The sequence below is a fragment of the Danio aesculapii genome, chromosome 23, assembly GCF_903798145.1.
Source record: "Danio aesculapii chromosome 23, fDanAes4.1, whole genome shotgun sequence".
In the NCBI taxonomy this organism is placed as follows: Eukaryota; Metazoa; Chordata; class Actinopteri; order Cypriniformes; family Danionidae; genus Danio; species Danio aesculapii.
This window is the reverse complement of record NC_079457.1, coordinates 12,130,034-12,154,751: the sequence shown is the minus strand read 5'-3', so window position 1 is coordinate 12,154,751 and position 24,718 is coordinate 12,130,034. Positions and strand designations below refer to the sequence as shown.

Sequence of the window (24,718 nt, the reverse complement as noted above, 5' to 3'; positions counted from 1 at the left end):
TTTCACACAGTAAAACAGCTCAACTGCAGGGTGATAGTGCTTTTGTTCTGGGTTATATAATTGAAGCCATATCTGATGATGTATTTGCGTATGACGGAGTGATTTGAAAGCTCTGAGAGATTGAAACATTATATGACGAGCACTCGTTTTTAGGGCTGCATGATAAATCTAAAGAAAATAATCAAGATTAGGATTCCAGCTGCGGTGCTTAGTGAAGTGATGATTACGGCACTTTTATTTTTCAGGTTTTTTAACAATGACAAACATGTGTTATGCATAAATACCAGTTTTATTATAGTTTAAGCAGTTTTTATTATATACTCTTTTCTTCCGTCGAGTATTAACGAAACAAACAAACAAACAAAATGAATAAACTGTAAGGTTGTGCTCCATACAGTTCTGAATAGTCTAATGACCAGTGGACTGACTAAATATCTACTATCAAATATATCAAAAATGTACAGACAAATGTAAGAATACAGTAAAACACCCTAAATCTGTTGAAATGTGTCGATCTAGAGTTTGCAGCTGGATGTTATTGAGAGATCACTGACAGGAACAGTGAAGAGCTCCACCAGAGCTCATCTGAAGCTCATATGCAAGGTTATTTTATATTCTATGGCCGAAACACCATTGAACCTCGCTAGATCTTCCAGTGTGGGCACACGTCCATTATAAAACACTAATTTGGATGACTATGCGAATATAATTAAATAGTTTACACAAAAATACATGAAGAGAGACTTTCACTTCACACATAGTTTGTGAATGAACAGACTTAGTGTACTAGTTCCTGACATGATCATGAGGCTGTTTTTGTGCCGAGTTTAAAGTAATCAATGAGAGAACAGGAGAAAGTGCATTAATTTGATCATTTTAAAATAGTATATTAATAAAATAATTAAATTATAGTATTATATTGAGAGTTCATTTTAAGCTCGCGGCCCACTTGCAGGATCACTGAGGCTCACTAGAGGCCCACCGGTTGAGAACACCTTCTGTAAATAATGCTTAGTTTCTTGCTTGTTTTTTTTCGTAAGACCTCAAAATATTATCAGGAGCTACAGGTATTAATTTTGTGTTTGTAAATGTCTGTTTCTGTTATATCACTCTCAAAGTGCTGTTAGAAATTTAATTGCTTTTAATCAATCACCAAGGACCACAATATCTGGTAAAGCTTGAGTAAATTATAGTAAATAATAAAAAAAAATATATATATATATATATAATGAAAGTAATATGTTACAGAATATGTTACAGAAAACTTTACAAACTACTAAATTTTTAAATAATAGTAATAATAATAATAGAATTTACTATCACATTACTGGCATTACACATTGATTTGTTGTTGTTTTGATTTTATACACTCCTAAGAGGACCTTGGTTTTGGCCCAATACCAATTTTTTTTTATACCCCTACCGCTTCTCCTTGGCCCTCGAAACAGAGTGTGAAGGGGAAGGAATTCAAAGCTATCTAGCCCTTTACTTTAGCCCTATGCCTTCAAGCTAAAGAGAATTAGGACACTCCTACCCTTTCACATGAAAGCACAAAATGAGGGGTAGGCTAAGGGGTAGAATTAGGAAACTACTAAATAATGATTAAAAAAATAATCTTTTAGTTTTTAAATGAATCCACTAATTTAAATAAGTCATTTTAGAGAAAATTATATTAGTTCTGTAATCATCATTAAACTAATATCAGACAGTAAATGAATCATTGGGATTATAATGTCACGAGAAATAGCCAACAAGTAGGAGTTTTGTCCTAATCATGCAGCCCTAAGTGATCACACGTAGAATAAAGGATCATTGATGAAGAAATGTGTTTGGAAAAAGTGGAAAATAACGTGTCTGTGTCATTAAAAGGCCAAGGCACAAGCGCTACATTGTGTCTAATTATTTATTTACAGAAACATTTTCCCGTCAAAGTGTTGGCTTTCCTCAGCAGCTGGCACGAGTCTATGCGCAAGAGGGATCAAATTAAAATGCGAGCGATGCATGTGTCTGAACACTTCTCCATTTCCTCAGAGACTCCGGCATCTTTCATCTCCACCTCTGCTTTCCTGCCAGGTTCCTCTCCGTTCATTCTCTCATCACCATCAGCTCTTTTCTTCTACTGTAAACAGTCGGAGATTGAGACGTTCTGCTAGATGATTATTATTCTTATTGAGAATTTTCCGATCGTTGTTTGATTTTTTTTAAGTCTAGTTTGGCTGGAAACAGACAATGAAGAGTTGATGCCATGAAAAATGACGGATTATGGTCCACATCCAATGTTATTCGCAACACATTTGACTTTCTTAATATGGCATATTTTCCGACTGAAGCAAAACACTCAAAGTGGAAAAAAATGTGAGCCGGGATGTGATTTTATCCCGTGGGAATTGAGTGGATCATGAACAGTGGGCGTTTTGTGCCAGAATGGAGCCAGAAGTGAATACAAGTTTGCATTTGATGATTTTGTTGGATCACTCCCCTCCTGAAAGACGACGGACACTCACTTTTGAAGACATGAAGGCAGAAAGTCATATATTACACGTATCTTCTTGCCAATCTAGCCTTTATTGACTCTTATAAAATTCTATGATTATTAAAGAGTCCTTTGGTCTTGTTTTCCAGCTAATACTAGCTAAATACAGGAATTTTCAAGGTATTATTTGCTTTTTATACTGCAGATGTGCGAACAGTTTAAAAGTGTGCCTATGAAAGTTTGTAGATTGATTCTTGCTTGTAAAATTATGACACTCTCAGAAATAAAGGTACAAAACAAAAGCTACACTACCGCTTAGGCATGGGCCAATATAGATTTATGACGGTATGATGACCTTGGATAAAAAAAATATTTAAAAAAACAGCAATCCCCCCCATCAAACCCATCAGTAATTTGAAGCAGTAAACATGTCTGTAACGTGAATTGATGCTGACAACAGTGGTGCGGATCCAAACGCAGGTTTATTTAGCAGAATAATCAGGCAACCAACGGTCAACACAGGTGCAAACAGATATATACAGGAATATACAGTCATAGTCCAAATAACAGGAGAGTGGTCAGAAGGCAGGAAGCAGACAGGGATAAACAATAAAACAAACAAAACAAAGTGAGGGTTAAAACCGACAAGGCAAGGAAAAGGCATTGTAATGTCACAGAAACAGATAACAAGACTCAGCACAGATGTGTGTGTGAGTGCTCACTTTATAGTCCATGTAATCAGTCTATGAGTAGCTTCAGCTGTGTCTGTCTGCAATCATGGAGATCTAGGCCAGGTGTGTAAGTGGTGCATGACTGGATCTTGTAGTCCATTTAGTGGCGGATTTGTAGTTCTATGCAATACTGTGTGTTTACCAGCGATCTCCACAGGCTGGATTGCTGGTGATCGTGACAATGTCAGGCGAAATAAATAAAATAAATCATTGACTTCTGCTTTCTTCATTACTTTCAAAAACAGATTAAAAAAAAATCCACATTTAACACAACCTTTACATATACCTAAGAAAAGGTATTACAGAAAGTTTTTGGGATTTTAAAACCTTGACTTTTCCAAACCGCGGTAAACCTTAAAACTGGTTATCGTCCCATGACAACTACCACTACCATAACAGGTTCACATACTGTAGGTACCTTAATAGTACATTTTTGTCCTTTTAAGGTACCATGAGGTACACATTTGTACTTTTTATGTATTAATTTGTACCTTTAAGGTTCAAATGTGGACCTGATAGGTACAATAATGTACCTTCTGAAAAGGTACAAACCCAGTGACCAGTTTTACTACACTGTAGAAAATATTTGTGATTTCAACCTGCAAATGCTACAGTAAAAATCTGTAACCAGTTTAACAGTAAGTTTCCTTAATATATACAGTAAACACCCATACATTTTCTTTCCCAGAATTCCCGGCTTGACATTTCAATTTTCAACATACTGTAGGCACATTCGGAAAATGTAGCCCTATATACATTTCTGGAGAAGTGCCAGAAGTACGTCTTTAGAATGAACGCTATGAAGAAAGGTTCCAGAAAGCAGGTAAGACAAAAACAAAAAGACAAAAAATAAAAAAATGATAAGTAAATAATGGTGAGAATGTGATAAAATCTGAAAACGTGGTAAAAATCAGGCAAGGGCTTTTTTCTGGATTGCTTTTTAAAACTGTCGGTTGGGTTTAGAGAAGGGAGTGGGCACGGGTCAATCAGTGCTTTTGAAAACACTATTGGTTTAATTATATTAAAAGAATTTATAAAGAAATTCGCAAATAGTGTGATCTGATGGATGTAGAACAGTACTCGATATACAGTGCTCAGCATATATAAGTACACCCCTCACAAGTCTATCTTTTAAATTCATATTTTTAATAGGAAGCTATACAATATTATATTTGTGCATATACATTAGATTAGTCAGTACTGATGCCAAATCTGGAGCTTATCTAATAAAATAACTTACGAAAACAGTCCAAAAACTGGTACATCCAAATTTATATGTAAAACAAGTACTTAAAAATTGTAGGTTGTCATTTTATTGCAATATTTTGCTTGAATTTAATTGTTTTATCTTTTAATTTCTGAATATGTTTGGTGAATAAAATATTATTTTAATAAATATATCTGTTTAATAAATCTGTTTTGTTTAAATGCACCAAAATACATTACTATATTCACTGAGAAATGGATACAAATATTCATTTTCAAAATGGGGTGTACTCAATTATGTTGAGCACTGTAGGTATGTAATATATATATATAATGTTCAGGACAATGCAGTAAAGCCTGTCCTGTAATGTCTTTAATATTCCAAAATATTCCTCCTATTTTGATGGTTTGATAAAACTTGCAGGGTCATTACAAGCAAATATTGTGCAAACTAGACTGGTAGCTGGCATTAGGAAAGTAAACATCTGATTTCATTCTTACAGAGACTGTTTACACAGACGTCTTCGGTTCTTTGTTGTTCATCATTGCTTCTGCTTTGTATTCCCTAGTATCACCGTCTACATTGCTGTAATCACCAATGCAGTGCAAGGCCCTTGTGAGAAAGGGAATTCATGAAGTCTTTGTTAATAATTGTGGCCACGAGTGACTCCCACACATTTGTCTGTTTTCAGAAGAGCTGGCGTAAGCGCAGTCCGAGAAGGAGACAGAGTCAGGAGTGGCCTCGATCTGCCAGGTCATTAAGGGCTCAGTTTGGGAATTTTGCAAATTGTTCACAAATGGAGTCTCAGCTCGACTGACTCTATCCCTAAAATCCGGCGGATTACTTTTCCTCTCCTCTGCCCCTCCACTCCTATGTGGATTTCCTTCCTTGATCCCCCCCTGTTCCAGACTGTAGCAGAGGTGCAGTGTGTGCGCGAGTATTGAAAGGTAAAGAGTGCATTTCTGCACGATGACAGATGAAGATAAATAGAGAAGCGTTGAGAGGGGGCGGAACTTCAGCCATTGCAACAGGCAGGACTAGGTGCATGCAAGTATGAGGATTTTGCCATGGCTACCAAAAATGGGCGGGGCTTTCAAGTGGATGAGGGGAGGAGACTCGGTTGAAAGGGTGTGGCTTCAAATTCAATAGGAGGATCGGGTAACTATTTGCCAGACAAGATCATAACTACAAAACATGTGCTTTCCAGTTTTGAATACCTCATGTTAAAAGTCATGAGAATACTAAAGAAGCAAGAACACTGGCATGCCAAGAGAGAGAAAGAAACGGTGGGGGGTGAGAGAGAGAGAGAGAGAGGCACAGAGACAGAGCGAAGGCTTGTTTGAGAGATGGCCAAGTTTGATAAGTTTGTGAAAAGTTTTACTGTTTCTTTTTTTTTGTGCGGTGCAGAACACGAGGAGGCCGAGCGAGGACTGGAACAGTCTGTCTTCTAGCTCTATTTTCCCCCTTGGTCTGGGCTTCAAGTGACACTTCCAGACTCTCGGGGAGATGTATTGTGTGTACGAGTAAGATGTCAGGATAAGATTACACGTCTCCTCAGAGCTGAACATGTGTACGGTGTTGCTCGAGGTGGACGCCGTGATGAATGTCCGAGCGCTGGTGTTGAGATGGGCTTTTCATATACTGAGGCTGTCTTGCTGATGATAAAAATAATACTAGTAAAAATGTAAAGTAAAATGTAATATGTAATAAATATATATTATGTTTATTATAAAAAATTTGTTTTTTTAAGAAAATTATTCTCTTCATCCAAAATCCACATTTAAAATAAAAAAAATTTAATTGTTGAATATTTATTCGAATTTTAAATAACTGCTTTCTTATCGTATGAAGTTTCAAATTAAATTATTACTCCAGTCATTATTGCTTTTATTACTCTTACCATAAATAATAATAATAACAATAAAAAATAATAATGATAGTAATAATTAATAGACTGATTTCTGAAGAATCATGTGACTCTGAAGACTGGAGTAATGAAGCTAAAATTTCATCATTAAAATCACTGGAATAAATGATTAAATTAAATTATAATTTAACAATTTTGAACAGGTTTTTTACAGTGCAATAACATTTCACTATTTTACTTTTTGTTCTGTATTTTTGATTAAATAAATGCAGCTTTGGTGAGCAGGATAAGCTTATTTTAAAACATTTAAAAATCATACCTACCCCAAACTTTTGATGACCGGTAGTGTGTGTGTGTATGTGTATGTATGTATGTATGTATATATTATATATATTATTATACACATTTCAAACATTTCAAATCCTGCATTAAAAAGAAAGATAATTAATAATTTATGGAATCTCTTATGTATGATAGCTGTCTAATTCAACTAATCAATCAGACATTGTGTTTTCCAGAAGAACATTTGTGTGATATTTATTTATTTGTTTGTTTGTTTATACACTTTTATATCTTTCGTTTTTAAGGAATACATATATTTTATTAAAAATAATTCAGTTCAATAATTTTAAACCAAAACTTTAAACAAAAAATGGAAATAATATTTATCTAATAATTATAATGGCTATTATTACAAACAATAAATATTCATTCATTCATTTTCTTTTCAGCTTATAGTGCCTTTATTAATCAGGGTGTCGCCACAGCAGAATGAACCGCCAACTTATCCAGCATATGTTTTACGCAGCAGATGCTCTTTTCCACACAGATATACCAACTGACCCAGGCGGGACTCGAACCAGCAACCTTTTTGCTGTGAGGCGATCGTGCTACCCACTGCGCTACCGTGACGCCCCAAGCAATAAATGTTACAAATATTTTACAAAATTACAAATGAATGAATGAGAAAAGAATGAATTAATTTGAAAAATGAAACTATGCTTTTATTGTTATTTGTTAGCTATATGTATGTATATATATATATATATATATATATATATATATATATATATATATATATATATATATATATATATATATATATATATATATATATATATATATATATATATATATATATATATATATATATATATATTTGATATATATTAGTTAAATAATTAGCCAAAATTATTAAATTATTTTTTCTTTTGCAAATATTTTCCAAAAAGAAAGGAGCAAGGAATTTTTCACAGTATTTCCTATAATATTTTTTCTTCTGGAGAAAGACTTTCAGCTAGAATAAAAGCAGTTACATTTTTTTACAACTATTTTAAGGTCAATATTATTAGCCTCCTTAAACAATATAAGGCTAATAAATCTCACTTCAACTGTATATATAAATATATAAGCTATTATTTCATTTAAATCATTTATTAAATCAAATCATTTTTATATTTATCTTTAATTAGTAATACATTTAATATTATTTGTCTAAAGACACGGATGTTGAGGCTCATATACTGGGAATTCTGGGATGCCTCAGTGTGTTGAAACATGCATTCTTTTGCGTAGCATATGCTCTTGTGATTGAGCATCGCAAAGTGTGTCTTGTGTGCCGAAGGTGTGTATTTCATGACTCAAAAAGTGTGTTTGACTGGTATGCGTATGTGTGTCAACATCTGACTGTTCCCTGAGGGAGCTACAAGGACTAGTTGTGGTAATCTGAGGCGTGTGTGTGCAGACGGAGCTGAAATGAAGCGGTGTTCTGTGTCTCTGTCATCACCAGCAATCTGTCTGGACACATCCACACACACAGAAACACATGACTCTCTGTTGCTTACAATCTGCACAAACTTCCTGAACTGTACAACATGGTCCGCAGATGTAAAGAAGAAAAAAAAGAGCAGAATCAGCTATGCATGCTCAATCAATCCTTCCTATAAACATTTCAGGCCCCGGGGGAAATTTTCCTGCTCAGAGCTTGCTCAGGAGTCATAATTATGTTTCATTTAAAGAGCTAGTTCATCCAGAAATCAATAATCTATCATCATTTACTCACCCTTCAAACCTGTTTGATTTAATTTCATCCGTGAAGTACAAAAGAAGATATTTAGAATTTTAATTGCAGTTCAAAAGACTCTTAATATTATCTGTGTGACAGAACTGACACTGAACGGATGAGAATAAAACCTTAGCTAAACTGTGCTGAATTATGACACCATTATCTTCTGCTTTATAGTTGAATTGAGTTTGCTTCATAATGAACTCTATGAACTTTCATGAGCTTAATGATGCTTTCAGTGAACCAACTGAATCACTAAATTGAGCTGCATAATGACACTATTGTCTATTTAGAGCTGCTTTACAGCTGAAATTGTGTTCGTTTTATAATTAAAGAACTTTCTGATTATTAATTCTGTCATTTTCTTGTTTGTTTACTGGACATATGCTTTGGCATAATCTGTATTCTATGAATATCTATATTTAAAGGGACAGTTCAAACAAAATGAAAAACAAATGCTGTTAATTTGCTGTCCCTCAAGTCATCCAAGATGTAGAATAACATTATATGTATCAGCAAAGACCCCAGATAAGGCTAAAAGTCTTCTATAATGTTCTACAGAGGAAAACATATCCGCTAAAAGTCACCTACTACGCCTCAACTATCTCTTAATATGCAATGAATTCATCGCATATCAAATTTGGCTGACAAATTACCCCCCAAAGAAAATTGAAAGTAATTACTGTTATAAAATACATTATAAAATGTAGACATTAAAAGAAGCTTTAGAAATAAATAAATAAATAAATAAATAAATAAATAAATAAATAAATAAAAAGTTAATTTGAACAACTTATTTTTTCAGAAGTCACATCTGAATTATTGCTTTTTATTTATATTTACAGACTGATAAATGCAGCTTCAAAACATTTTGGTTATCAGCGTTGTTCAAAATATCTTCTATGTTCCGCAAAAGAAAGAAATTCATACAGGTTTTTAAATTACATAAAGGTGAAAAAGCAAAGACAGAATTTCAAGGAAGTAAATCTACATCTAAATAAGAGTAGATGGCAGCAAATGTCTTAAAAGAAAGTTATTGAATCATTCATTCAGTTCATTCAAAATACTGATTCATTTAATGAAGTAAACAGCTCTTAATAGGAGTGGGCCAATGAATCACTGGTTCATCAGATTCATTCAAAATGCAAATTCATTAAGAAGTGAAACACCATTATAATTGTAAAACAGTTCTGCCGTGGCTTTAACAGATCAAAGTCAGACAATATTTGTCAAAAAACTACAGAATTTTAACTTGTTATTTGCTGAACTGCTGTATGTAATCAAAATCACCTTTTGACGTGCTTTTCACTGACAAATATGTATGATATTGTGCCCATTGCTCCAGTGATATCGCTTACAAATATGCAACAAAACCAAAACACATACATATTTTGGATTTTAGGCACATGTACTTTATTCTATAGGCTTCATCGTGCAGTGAGTCGTTGTCCTGCATCACTAATATAATTAAACTAAAATTAATATATAGTTAAATGTGTAAGCTTTTTTCATTAAATGATATAATAAACACTAGAACAGTATTGTATATTTTGCTGACATATATACTTACATTATCACAAATTATTAGAAAAATGTCGAGAGAAATAAGTAATTTCTTACTTATCTCTTATCCTATTAAAACTTGTGTCATGGACTGTGTCCTTTGTCTTCATGCTCATGACACCACACAGCCTCAATTTCCGGTTTAGTTTTATAAAAACGTCAAAAACGCCAAAGACACTTTAATATGTTGTGTGATTTATTATTCGCAGAGCATTATGATGAAACAGTGCTGATTTTGTACTCGCTTTAATTACCTTCAGACATACACTGTTTCATATTACCATGATATTAAGTGCTGAATACTTTAGCGCATCTGTAAACATAATTTCTGCAATAAAGACTACAACTCCCATGATTCCACACTCAAGTCACAGCATCATCAAACAACTTTGTTTGTTGTGAATATGCTCCCTCTAGTGGCAAAAATACATATCATGCCTTTAACATTTTTTCACCTAGTTGCCTTTAATTCCCAGATGTTCTGTATATATATATATATATATATATATATATATATATATATATATATATATATATATATATATATATATATATATATATACACATTTACAGTTGCCCCTCGTTATTCGCGGGAGACATGTTCTAAAAATAACCGCAAAGTAGTCCGCTTTATTTTTTACAGTTATTATTAGGGATGTCTTGATCAGGTTATTTTGCCCTTGAGTCCGAGTCAGAGTCATTTGATTTTGAGTATTCACCGATACCAAAACCCGATCCTAGATTTATATATAATAAATAAAAAAGAATAAAGAAGAGTGAAGAAACAGATCCAGGATGTTCCTTATTTTCAATTTAATTCAGCTTATTTTAACATTCAACAACTCTGTTAACAAACAGAGCACTTCTGTGAGGTAACTTGAACAATCAAGTAATAAATAACATCAATTCTTCACTTGGACTTTAGTGCAACAGTAAATATACAAAAAAATCGAATATAAAAACAAATATCACCTCAAGTTAAAACAACCGGCAGGCAATCCCAAATTTATATATCTCAGTTTGCTATGGAAATGTTGTCGTCATCAACTTTATTATACCTTCAACCACAGACATACAGCATTTTGCACTTCAAGCTGCTTCCGTGTTCTACTTTGCCGGGATTTAACCAAAAGCATCTCTGCAAAAAAGTGATGTCATGCCGGACACGTTGCGTTGCTGTTTCTGTGTGAAGTCAAGAAAGAGGTCTAATTCTGTGCCACCGCATAACTATAGAAAAAATAAAGAGAATGTATATACAGTTGAAGTCAGAATTATTAGCCCCCCTGAATTATTAGACCCCCTGTTTATTTTTTTCCCAATTTCTGTTAACAGAGAGAAGATTTGTTCAACACATTTCTAAACATAATAGTTTTAATAACTCATTTCTAATAACTGATTTATTTTATCTTTGCCATGATGACAGTAAATAATATTTGACTAGATATTTTTCAAGACACTTCTATACAGCTTAAAGTGACATTTAAAGGCTTAACTAGGTTAATTAGGTTAACTAGGCAGGTTAGGGTAATTAGGCAAGTTATTGTATAACGATGGTTTGTTCTGTAGACTATCGAAAAAAATATATAGCTTAAAGGGGCTAATAATTATGACCTTAAAATGGTTTTTATAAATGTAAAACTGCTTTTATTCTAGCCAAAATAAAACAAATAAGACTTTCTCCAGAAGAAAAAATATTATCAGACATACTGTGAAAATTTCCTTTCTCTGTTAAACATCATTTGGGAAATATTTAAAAAAGAAAAAACAATTTAAAGGGGGATAATAATTCTGAGTTCACCTGTGTGTGTGCATACATATATATATATATATATATATATATATATATATATATATATATGTATTCTCAAAGTTGGGTTGGGAGCTGGGTCTATTTTACACAAGCTATGATGACTTTCACCTTGATATTTTAGCTCGGGTGTATACCTGACCGTTGAGCCGTCTGTAAAACCCCTCACTGCACAGTATATACACTTTTATCAGTTAAGTACATATACTTTTCTCAGACAGGCATAACCATTTTCGCATTTTTCTCTCTTTTTTAAACACTCTCAAAGTTCAAACCTTCGTAGAAAAATAGGTCCAGTATAATAGAATGAAACCAAAGATCAAAACCATTTGATCCTCATTTATTTATTCCGTAATGGCATGGCACCCTACAGCCGTGTAACTTCAACTTTTTGTGTGATGGTTAGCATCTTTCTCTGCCTTTTGGGAATTGGGTGGTACCGCAGGTGCCTTTGACGGTGCAGAACGTGTCATTAACATTGTGGGGAGAAAACTTGCAGACATAGAGTACAGCACAGCACCTCAGAGTCACAGTGCTAGCGATCGAAGATTTATGTAAATTTGGCAAGCTGAATGCATTCTGTACTGTACAGGAGACACGGCACGGAGGAGATTGATTGACAATGGTCTACAGCCAGTCAGAACCCAATGCACTAATCAGGATGCAGAACTCATCATGTTGTAGAAAAAAGCAAGAAATTTGCAAAACTGCGAGGCCAAGAAAAGTGAACCACGTTATAACAAGGGACCACTGTATATATATATATATATAAACCGCATTTTAGTGCACTTTTTGTTCACCTGGGTGTGTGTGTGTGTGTGTGTGTATGTATGTATTCATCAAAAGCTCAATAAGCAGGATGCCAGTATTTATTTGCGGTTTAAGTTATGCCTATTTGTATTTGCCCTCTTCGTTCGTCATCCATTCGATCTCAGTGCTGTCTAGAAGAAACAATTGAGATATTAAAGAGTGATTCATCATTCTCTCAAAGACCACACACAAACACACAGTCAAAGCAGTCCTGGCTAATATCTCGAATGCATATGTCTGCTATCTGAGGTTCACATCGGTGAGTCATTCAGCAGTTAAACCTGATTCTGAGCCTGGTCTCCGTAACTGGACGCCTGAGATCAGCTCATCTGGAGCGGCTCGTCTGGCCTGAAAGCGGAGATGACAGCAGGCCAGCTAAGTGAGATGGATTTCCAGCAGTTCTGGCTCTGTTTGTCATCGCAATTTTGTCACATGACAGGAAGGAGGGAATGGCGAGAGAGAAAAAGAGAGAGAGAGAAAGAGAGAAAGGCCTTTAAGACGGAGCGAAAACAAATCCGTCTTTAAAGATGTTCCTCTGGGTTGTTTAAAAAGTGTAGCAGGGCTGGACGAGTCTAAGTTTGAAAACAGAAGGAAAAGGAGGGAAAGCGAGGGAGTGAAGCAGAGGTGGTGGAGAGTGATGGAGAATAGCTTGAGCTCCAGAGAGAGAGAGAAGGAGCGAGGGAGGGTGAGCAGTATAAGTTGGGGGGAAAGTTAGTGGCCCAGTGGGGATTTCTTCTGGAGTTCAACCTCCTTGGACGGGGATGGGAGGGAGGGGGAGGAACTTGGGTCAGCACTATGAAGTTGGATTAAATGTCCAAGTCAACTCTTTTTTTTTTTTTCTTCACCCTCAGACTATAAGGAACAGATTCTAACAAAAGATTTCAGCCGGAGAGAAGAAATTGCAGAGTTTCGGTTTGTGATTGAAGGTGCGCAGATGCTTCTATACATTAAGAAGTAAAAGAAATCAGAGCCATGCATTTTAGCAGTTCTGCAACATTGAATTACAAGAGTTAGAAGTGTTGCTGTGAAAAAAGATGAGAACGGAGGTGACTGAATGTTTGGGTTGGAACTGAAGGAAAAGTCTGGCATCATCAGGATGCATTTATATACTTTATTCATCTATGTAGAAATGCACATATTTGCATTTTTGCATCTGAATTATTTCATATGAGGGTTAAATGAATGTTTAAAATTGCTTTTGGAGAATTAAAGCAAATTACTACGTGTAAAATTGTAAAATAAGCATTGTTTTGATGACTCAAAAAAGGTTCTTCAGTAACTTTTAAAAGTACAAACTATGAAATCTTTTAAAAATCATTTAAAGATTAGTTTAGAGAAGAAATAGCAGATTCAGGATAGTTTCTGAATGACAGTATACAGACATTTTTATACATTTAGAAAAAAAACAATCAGTTCATCACTCAGGATTCAACCATGTTAGCAGAACTGCAATATCAAATGTCAAGAGTTAGAAGTGTAGTTGTGGAAAAAGATGAGAATAGTTTTAAGATTTCCTGAAAAAAAAGGTCTGCTATCATCAGAATAATTTGATATAAACATGAATGTAAACATGCACACACTGATTGCTTTTGTATAATTAAACATTTTAACAAATAAAGCATGTTCCTTAATCAATCTTTTAGTTTTTCAATACAATATAAAACAACATGGTTTAAAAAAAGAATAGTTCACTCGAGAAGCGACACTGGATAGTCATTTGACTTGATGTGAAATTGTAAAATTAGCATTGCTTTAAAATATCAAAAACGAAAAATATGTTTTGCAGGTTTTTTTTAAAGACAAGAAAACGAAAAAGACATTTAGAAGCAAAACAATCAGTTCATCACTCAGGAGCCAACCACGTTAGCAGTACTGCAATATCAAATGTCAAGAGTTAGAAGTGTAGTTGTGGAAAAAGATGAGAATAGTTTTAAGATTTACTGAAATAAAAAGGTCTGCCATCATCAGAATAATTTGATATAAACATTCATGTAAACATGCACCTTAAAGGTACAAATGAATACATAAAAAGTACAAATGTGTTCCTCATGGTCCCTTAAAAGTACAAAAATGTTCCAATAAGGTACCAATGTAGAGTTTTTATACCTATGTGTACCTGTTACCTGTTATATGGTAGTGGTAGTAGGCAGTAGTAGTAGTACTGGTAGTAGACAACCGATTTCAAGGTTTACCGCGGTTTGGCCCTTACAGCAAATAATACCTTGAAAATTAATGTAATTAGCTGCTTCAACTGGAAAACAAAACCAAAGGAATCTATCTATCTATCTATCTATCTATCTATCTATCTATCTATCTATCTATCTATCTATCTATCTATCTATCTATCTGTCTGTCTGTCTGTCTGTCTGTCTGTCTGTCTGTCTGTCTGTCTGTCTGTCTGTCTGTCTGTCTGTCTGTCTGTCTGTCTGTCTGTCTGTCTGTCTGTCTGTCTATTAAATATTTAAAAATAATCGTTAATTTTTAATGGAAGTTTTTAGAAGTAGTTATTTGATAGTTTTTATGTCGTTAATATTGACTGTGCAAAAGTGTTTCTTTAGTTCAATACACTACACATTTCCTTGAAAACACAGATAAATGCTGCAGAGTAAGCTTATTTTTCTGCATTTTTCTAAAAGTTTTTCTCCACCTTAAAAGTCCTCAGATTTTATTAGAACTCCCAGCTTCCTGCTTTGTACTTTTGGATCTGTTCTTTTTGTTTGTTCTTTTGTCACCCTCAGCCTTTATGACACAACAATTACATGAAGAACCTCACAGTTACAATTGATGGACTTTACAGTTCGCTTAAACAAAAGGGCCATTAAACTACCCAACTCTCTCTCTCTCTCTCTCTCTCTCTCTCTCTCTCTCTCTCTCTCTCTCTGTCTCTCTCCCCCACTCATATTCTCTCTCTCTCTCTCTCTCTCTCTCTCTCTCTCTCTCTCTCTCTCTCTCTCACTCTTTCTTCCTGTCTGTGTCTACGAGGGTCGCCTAAAGAAAATAAATGAGAACCATAACAAAGTCAAGAGCCACAAGATCAATAAACAGCCTAATGAATACCATTCTCAGCGCATGCCCCGACGTGCTCGGAGAAGGACTCTTTGTTTCTTTCCAAGTGTGAAAAAGCAAAAGGGGGTTTGGGAAAATGAAAAGCAGAACCACCGCCGAGTGGGAGATTGCGAGTGCATTTGGAAGGAAGGCCAGTATGTGTTTATAGAGAGCCCGATTGACAGGAAATGGTGTCTTTTCTTAGGCGGCTGGGACGTACCACTACCAGCGGGCTGGCGGGGGTGGGGAGGGGTGAAGATGGATGAGGCGAGGCACCTCTGTTGCTCCTGGCATTGTGTTCAGCTGTTTGCTTGACTTGAACCCTGGTATGGCTCCGTCCACTCCCCAGCTGTTCACTCAGTGAAAGCCATTGGCACTGACGCTGGCAGAGCTATTTATTTCATTGGGCTTTATTTTTTGGGATTGTGTAGTACTGATTGCGTGTGTGTGGTGGAGGTATATTGGGTTTATTAGGGGTGGAGGGAGTCATTTGGGACAACTTGGGTTGCAATGGGTAAGAACTTGTTGAATCAACTGGTCAGCATACATGAATGTATTCTCCCCCTTTGAGATGTAGGATTTTATGCATTTCTTAAATATATATATATATATATATATATATATATATATATATATATATATATATATATATATATATATATATATATATATATATATATATTAATAATATATTATTATTATTATTATTATTATATATATATCCAGGTGATATAGTTAAAAAATATACAATATAAATATACTAATTAAAATGATAGATTTACTTAATTAGCACTTAAGTACACTAGTATATCAAGTATACTAATACTACTGATATTTAAATAGATTTTTAGTATATAGCAATAAAGTGTACTACCTTAAACATATATTTTAAGTGTAATGCTTAAAAGTGTAATTAGATTTTTATATGCTATAAAACTAGTTCAAAGTTAGTACACTTTTACATAGTTAACTGTGAGTATAAATTAAACTGAGCTTATAAAAATAGATTTAAATTGATTTTTAAATAACAAAGTGTGCTACCTCAAAAATATGTTACAGTATAAGTGTAATGCTTAAAAGTATCAATTGAATTGCATTTGACAGTATAAATTAAATTGCATTTTCCCAATGTGATGCTTAAGTACACCCAAAATATTACACAAATTACTATTACCCAAAAACGTGCATTAAAATACACTTTACAGTGCTTAAAGGGCACCTAGGTTACCCCTTTTTTCAGATTTAATATGAGTCTTTTGTGTCTCCAGAATGTGTCTGTAAAGTTCCAGCTCAAAACACCCATCAGATTATTTATTATACCTTTTATAAGATTCTATTTTATACATGTTTGCACCAGGAGGCTGTTTTTGTTGTACTACACCTTTAAGGCTAGTCCTCCCCGCTCACCGTTTCTATGTGCCTTTCTGCGTGCCTTAATCTCCTCCCTCGGCTGCGTCAGACAACAAACAGACATAAAGGAAGCAGATCTCATGTAGCATTTGTGAGAAATACTACAGTAAGAACTTTACCAATTGGTATTTGATGCATTTGTTGTGTTGAGTCAACTTAACGATGAGTCGCACACAATGTTGTTACAAAGTTCACGCAATACATATATATATATATATATATATATATATATATATATATATATATATATATATATATATATATATATATATATATATATATATATATACACATTTTTTTTTTTTTTATAAATAGTTAAAAAACACATTTCAAAGGAGGAGAACACATTGTATATTGTTGTTATACACAGATCATTTATATAAATGTCAAATGCCAGGTGGTTTCAATCAAATATTGGGTCAAATACTGACAAACCCAAGTGTTGGGTTAAAAAGTAATTGAAAATGTTTACTCTACTGTCAGGTTTGTCTATATTAGTTCCTATAGTGGGTTAAGGCAACCTTATTTATAGTTTGTTTTATAAACTGCACAAATTAAAAATATACAAATAGTTTATAAAATAATTAAATACTTTTTTTTGTACTTTTTTTAACTATTTTAATTTTTTATTGTGTTTTTTTTTTGAAAAAAGTAATACATTCAAGTTTAAATGAGGTGTTGCAAAAAATGATTACAACCAGAAAAACAGGAGAAATTCAATTTAATATGCACTCAATTGATGCATTTAAACAAATTTAATATACATTCAAACTAGTTTAATATTGTAAATGTCCTCTTTGATGTTTCCTGTTTATTATAATTTTATCTTACCATTTCTCCTGGCATGTTCTTTGTGGTGTACTAAAATAAAATATATTCTTAGAGTGGTTTCAGTTTGACCTTTGGTACTGACTAATCTTATGTGAAACCAGTGAACAATATCTGAACAAATATTATGCTGTATGGGGTCATATAGAAAGGATTAATTCAAAAGCAATGTGGGTTGTTTCTTAGAAATCTGTTAGCATGTATGAGCTCCTCGTTGCTTAGTACACTGAAGAAAATTACAGACGGAACAATTGTGCGCAGATGTTTTGAAAGAGAAAATGGAAAGAGTGTGTTCTAGAGTGTGCTTTCCTGGTAAAAGCTTTGAAGGACACTGGTAAAATGCATGTTCCTAGTTATTTTTGCTCAGCTAGACATTGTCAAGAGTGAAATGTGCTGCCAATCACCATAGTAACATCAGTTTCTCTTATTAGTGCACAAATGGCTTCAGTGTATAGAACCACTTGCTTTTATTGATGTAGAGTCTTGTGATCTGACATACAAATGGAAATCTATTACTGCAGTCCCTATGTAATGATTTTGAACAGCTTGAAAGGTCATGGAAAAAAGGTCGTTAGTCAAAATAGTGTGGGGGACCAGTATAGATGGATTTTGAATTTGCACTTGATTGAAAACAAGGCTGTGGGGTTAAAGGGATAGTTCACCCCAAACTGAACATTCTGTCATCATTGACTTTACTCCAAACCTGTTGAACACAAAAGAGTATACTTAAAGGTTTGGAACAAGTATAGGGTGAGTAAATTGTCATATTTGGGTGAATTGCATTTTGTTTGTACTGTGTGGTCACTTCACATATTAATTTTAATATGTAAATAAATATTAATATATGTTTAATATATTACTAAAATACAAATATATTTGCATTAAATTATTATTATTTTTTTATTTTAATTATTATTATTATTATTATAGTTGTTATAACAATATTATTATTATTATTATTATAGTTGTTATAACAATATTATTATTATTATTATTATTATTATTATTATTATTATTACTGATATTGTAGTTGTTATAATAATAATAATAATAATTGATTATTATTATTATTATTATTATTATTATTATTATTATTATTACTCATATATGTACTAATATGCTCAAAAAAGTAAAGGGAACACTTGGAGTTACATTATTTATCTTTATTTTTTTGAGCAGTGTATATTTATGTATCATGAATGTGAGGAACAGATGTATTTTTATTTAGTATACATGTTATGGCTTGTGTGGTAACATCATTTAATTACTTTTTTATTAAATATTTAAAATAGAAATACTATTTGCAGTTTATATATTGCAGTGGAAAAATTAAGAGGCATCTTCAGAATTCTTAGTTTCTTTCTATTTACTGTAATTATTAGGTTTAGGGTTAAGTGAAATGTTAATTGTTTTACTGGTAACACTTTACAGTAAGGTTGCATCAGTTAATGTTAGTTAATGAATTTACTAGCAGGAACAAACAATGAACAACACATTTATTACTGTATTTGTTCATGTTTGTTAAGATTAGTTAATGGTAATACCATTGTTCATTGTTAGTTCACGCTACCTCATGGTGCATTCACTAACATTAACAAGCGTGAATTTAGATTTTAATAATGCATTAGTTGAACTATGATTAATAAATGCTGCACAAGCCCTGTTCATTATTAGTTCATGTTAATAAATGCATAACCTTAGCATTAACTAATTAAACTGTATTGTAAAGGGTGGCCATTTTATTCTACAAATGATTTGATCTATTTTTCTTCCTAATTTCAAATTAAAAATATTGGTCAGAATAACAAATGTTAGGGCGACGTAGTGGCGCAGTAGGTAGTGCTGTCACCTCACAGCAAGAAGGTCGCTGGTTCGAGCCTTGGCTGGGTCAGTTGGCATTTCTGTGTGGAGTTTGCATGTTCTCCCTGCGTTCGCGTGGGTTTCCTCTGGGTACAGTCCAAAGACAAGTGGTACAGGTGAATTGGGTAGGCTAAATTGTCCGTAGTGTATGTGTGTGAATGAGTGTGTGTGGATGTTTCCCAGAGATGGGTTGTGGCTGGAAGGGCATCCGCTGCGTAAAAACGTGCTGGATAAGTTGGCGGTTCATTCCGCTGTGGTGATCCCAGATTAATAAAGGGACTAAGCCGAAAAGAAAATGAATGAATAAATGAATAACAAATGTTATCATTTGTTGTGATAAAAAAAATCTGGGTTATTCCCAACCCAGGCTCATTCTGATTACGCACCCCTATATATATTTCTGTAGAGAGTAAAATATGTCCCAGGAGGTGCTTTTTTTTGCAGATTTTGTTTTGATGAATCTGACAGAGGCCGTTGTGTATGCTTTTTCAGATCTCGAATATCTCTCACGAGTGCCATTCGCGCCTGCTTTTCTCGCATAAATCCACAAGAGGTCGCTGTCGATTGACTGACTAACCAACTCACCAATCCCCCACCCTCCCCCTTCCCTAAACCCAACCGATAGAGTTTTAAAAAACACAGATTGACCAGCGCCCACCCCCTTCCATAAACCCAACCACAATGTTTTTAAAAGCAATCCAGAAAAAGTGCCTTAATTTTTACCACATTGTCAGAATTCACTACATTGTCACCCTGTTATTTACTTGTTTATTTAATTTTTTGCCTTTTGCTTTGTCTTACCTACTTTCTGGAACCGCTCCTCACCAGACTTGAACCCCGGTCAACTCCGCTTTGCATCTCAGTCTGCCGATTTACTGTTCATGTAGAGCTACCGGACAAACTTGCAACAGCGGAAAAGTCATCCACATGGAGATAATTGGTCAGCTGGTAAGCGAGAAAAGGAACGGCATCATACCGCCCCGTAGCGTTCGTTTTAAAGATGAAATGCAGACATTAGCAGCTCTGGCTACATAATTTATGATCTACAGAAATGTATATAGGGTTACGTTTTCAGAATGAGCCTATGTTGTTTATTCCATAGGGATCCATACAGATTTTTTAGTATGGATTTATTAACTTCTATGAAGCTAAAACTTTGGTAATGTGATTAATTAAAAATATATATAAACATCTGAAAAAACCTTTTTGACATTTTCTGGAAGAAATATCATTAGTTTACAGGGGGGGGGGGGTAAATACATTTTAATGTGAGTGGAAGTCAGTGAAGTTGAGTAGTGTAAAAAATATCACAGAATCATCTGGTAGTCTGTGATGTGCTGCCGGACTGATAAATCAGTAGACAATTGTCAGGGTAGACATAATATTTCATTACGCACAAATGGTAATGAGGCTGTGAGAGATGGATGTTACAGTCTATTCAAGGCTGTAGTTCATGTCCAGGCACACTCCGAATCTGCGCAGAACTCTAGAGAGCTCATTAGAATTAGAAATGGATTGCATGTTTGTTTATTAAATATTTGACTAATTAGATAATGCTGTCAGCCTGTCCACATAATTGAAGAGTGAAGAAGTCCACAGATTGTCTCTGGGGCTGGTCATGTGTAATTTGCACATGTTCCCTGTTTTTATCTTTTATACTCTGGAGTTATTTTAAAAGTACTAAGCGAGCAAATTCAATGTACACGTCAGTTCTGCATTTCACCAACCATACTACCTCTTACATCCTCATTTTCACACCCATCAAAAGACTGTAGTCCACAGGAAAGGCACTCGAATTCATCACGTCTCGGTCGCAAGCGTAAAGACAAGCCCTGACATTCCTTCCCAACTCCATCTTCCTGTTGGTCTCCTGCTTGGCGTCCTCTAGTGCACTGATTCTCCCCACGAACTGAATAAAGTTGCTCTTTTTAAAAGCTTCTATGAGGGCCAGAGGGGGCTTTGAATATTCACCACATACCTAATGAGCTAGAGACAGCAGCGGCCATCAGTCATTTACTCTGTTTTTGTGGAGACAAAGGCGAGAATTTTGCCCTGGCATCTGCTGCTTGCACAATGCACTCTCTCTCTCTCTCTCTCTCTCTCTCTCTCTCTCTCTGTTTTTCACTCACTCGCTCTGGACTTTAATGTGGTTATGATTAGAGACGGGGCTGAGGGACGGGTTCGGGGGGCGGTGGGGGTCTCATATGTACTGCAAGGGGGAGGTGCGTAAAAAAGCAAGGCTGTTTGTGCGCAGTGCGTGCTGAAATATGAATCACAAAAGAGACAAAAAGGGGCCAGAGAGAATCAAATAAAAGTTTGTCCTCTAAGCAGATCAGAGCTGGCATTGCAAACACACAAACACACACACACACACGCATATACACACTGTGGCCCCTCCCTGTGTCCCCCTCTCTCTCTCTCTCTCTCCCCCTTCTCGATCACTCTCTCTCTCTCTCTCTCTCTCTCTCTCCACCCCCCTCTGTGTGCGCAGGACTGAGGCAGTTGGTTCACTCCAGTGTGTCTGAGAGCTGCGAGTGCTATGTGGGGCTGTTATTTAGGTCTGTTACAACACGCTAGGAACAGCTCACCCCGAGCAGGCAGCACCGCAGATCAGCCGGAGAGAGGGAAAGAGAAACAAGCAGCGTGAGAGAGCGAGAAGGAAACGCTTACAAGAGCAATAGCAGCAGGATCAGGCAGCACGTATATCCTGACTAGAGGAATTCCAGCAGGGAATTTAGCACTGTCGTAGCTGCGGGTGTTGTTATTGTTGTTTTTGGTGACGAGAGGCAATCGGAGGCGGGTGGGCGACCGGGACGCAGCATGTTCGACTGTATGGAGGCTCTGGGCATGGGTCCCCGCCAACTGTACGATGTCACCAACCGAGGAGCATGCATGCTTCGGAAGGCGAGTCCTTTCTATGCTGGACTGGACCCTTTTGCTTGGACCGGGACAGCCAGCGTACGCTGTAAGTCTTTTTTCATTTTCATCTATAAGGGGCCTGCCTTGTTTTGCACGTCGACCCAACACAAACCGCTAGGGCTGAGTCGATCGTTTTCCATGATTGTCACGAACAGAGTCCGGTTTCACCAACAGTGCGGGTAACCTGATTTTTGACCTTGTCAGTTGATGAAAAGTTAAACAGAAAGGAAGTAATGCGAGAGGGAGAGATGAAAGAGAGAGTGTTTGAGAGAGAGAGAGAGAAGTGGGTGGGGGGGAACCTGACACTGTGCTATAATTTCAGTCATGCAGATTGCATTTGTCTTCTTCACTTCACAATTGTGCCTGACAGCTCTGGTATCCCAGCATGCCTGACTACGGCTCAGCCCACACAACAGCATCAAACAAGCTAAAAGTGAAAAAACGAGGGGGACATTACTCAAGTATGTGTCACAGATGAAACTCTTAGATTGGGAATTGGAAAATGGATTGGGTGATTAGACTGTGACAGGAAGCCAAATAGCCTGAAATAAATAGTATAGAATTGGCGTGAATGTATTGAGTGGAAAGTGGAGAGAAGATCTGGAGCGCTCTTTGTTTTTCTCCCTTTTATTCCCTGTGTTTCAATCATATTTTTCCTTGCTCTGTTCCAGACTTTAGACAGCTTTGGCTCTAAAAACAATCCTTTTTTAGCTTGAACCAAACTGGGGTCCATTTTCATAGGCGAGCAGATCGAGAGATACTTGATGTAACACTGAGCGGGAGAAAAGAAAACTCAAACGTTCAGTTTGGTAAACATCCCTGTTACCCTTTTCCCAAAATGCACGGCGCTCTCGCTGTTTTCCATTTGTATTTGTTGAAGCTTCTGCTTTGTGTTCCTCCTTCTCGGCCTCTGAGGGCGACTCATCTGTCTTCATTAATCGTGAAAGACACCAACGTTTCAGTGGCTGTCAGCCACACTGGGTTCTCTTTAATGAAGACAGATGCCCTGTCTGAGCTCGACCCGGAGGGGAGGGGAAGGAGGGAGGTCCATAATGCCTCTTCTCCTTGACCAGGGCCCTGATGATAACAAGATGAAATCTGTTTATTTAATCAGTCATGTCTCACCAACGCTACACAAGCTCAGGGCCCACATTGGAAAACAAGCCCTCCGATTGCACCGCCGCTGCTTCTCGAATTCTGTTCCTTCCTGGTTCCAGGAAACAGTGGAGATGGAGAGTCAGTCGGACAGATCCCGCTGCCCTCGGGGAAGAGCAGGAACGGTTTACTGTTACAAGCCACCGTGCCCAATAACCTCTGTAAACAAGACCGGCCTATCCGACCACAGGACACACTCACTAGTTACTCTTCATTGTCTACTTAAACCAGATTGATCAATGTTTTAGTCTGGTATTTAATTAGAAGCAGGCCAGCTGCAGTGCATTGTGGGTAGACTTCTCTGAGGATTTGTCTCGCTGTTACTTGAAGTTTCAGGTTTTGTGTGTCTTTATTTGATTAGAGAGCTGCTCAGAGGGGGTAGGGGCACATTGCAGGCCACGACTTGAACCTGCGTCATCCACATAAGCAACATGTGTTAATATATCAAGAAAGTTGTCTACTTATGCCAAAGAGTTTTGGCAACTGTTTATAATTTTTTTTTTAAAAATATCTTTGTACTTTGTTACATTTTATCCCATTTGTAAGTGCTTATTTTGGTTTTCACTCATTTTTTGAACTTAGTGGTGTTTGTGTCTGTATGATGTGCTCAAAAACTTTTTATTCTAGATCAGAGATGCCCAAACTAGGGCCTGCGGGCCAAAGTTGGCCCGTGGTAACCTTTGATTTGGACCACTATCCCATCTGAGAACAGAGGGAGAATGATGGGGATGGTTTCAAGATTGTCAATTCAAATTTAATGTAACCCTTTGTTTGTTTGTTTGTTTGTTTGTTTGTTTGTTTGTTAAAAGCTAACTAAAATTAAATGTTTCAATTATATGGTGTAAATGAATCAGATTTTGTTTAAATGTACATACTGTCCCCGACAATGCAAAGACTTTGGTGAGCAAATCAAGTCAAAGGCAGATTCGGCTTGATTGTGTTATTAGCATTGAACTACACTGATTGTTTATGTTTTTA

At 35.7% G+C, this 24,718-nt stretch overlaps 1 protein-coding gene across 5 annotated transcripts in view; it reads left to right on the top strand.

Annotated features, from left to right (window-relative positions):
- The window catches only part of rarga (retinoic acid receptor gamma a), a 121,440-nt gene that overhangs the window by 48,355 nt on the left and 48,367 nt on the right, over nt 1–24,718 (top strand). The window contains exon 1 of one of the 5 annotated variants that reach the window (XM_056448872.1): nt 22,163–22,631. The exons of 3 other annotated variants lie outside the window; for them this stretch is intronic. In XM_056448872.1, coding sequence (XP_056304847.1) covers nt 22,487–22,631 — 145 coding nt within the window. In that variant the 5' untranslated portion in view covers nt 22,163–22,486. Of the gene's footprint in view, nt 1–22,162; nt 22,632–24,718 lie in introns of those variants that run through there. One more of the 5 variants, XM_056448871.1, reaches the window with a different exon arrangement.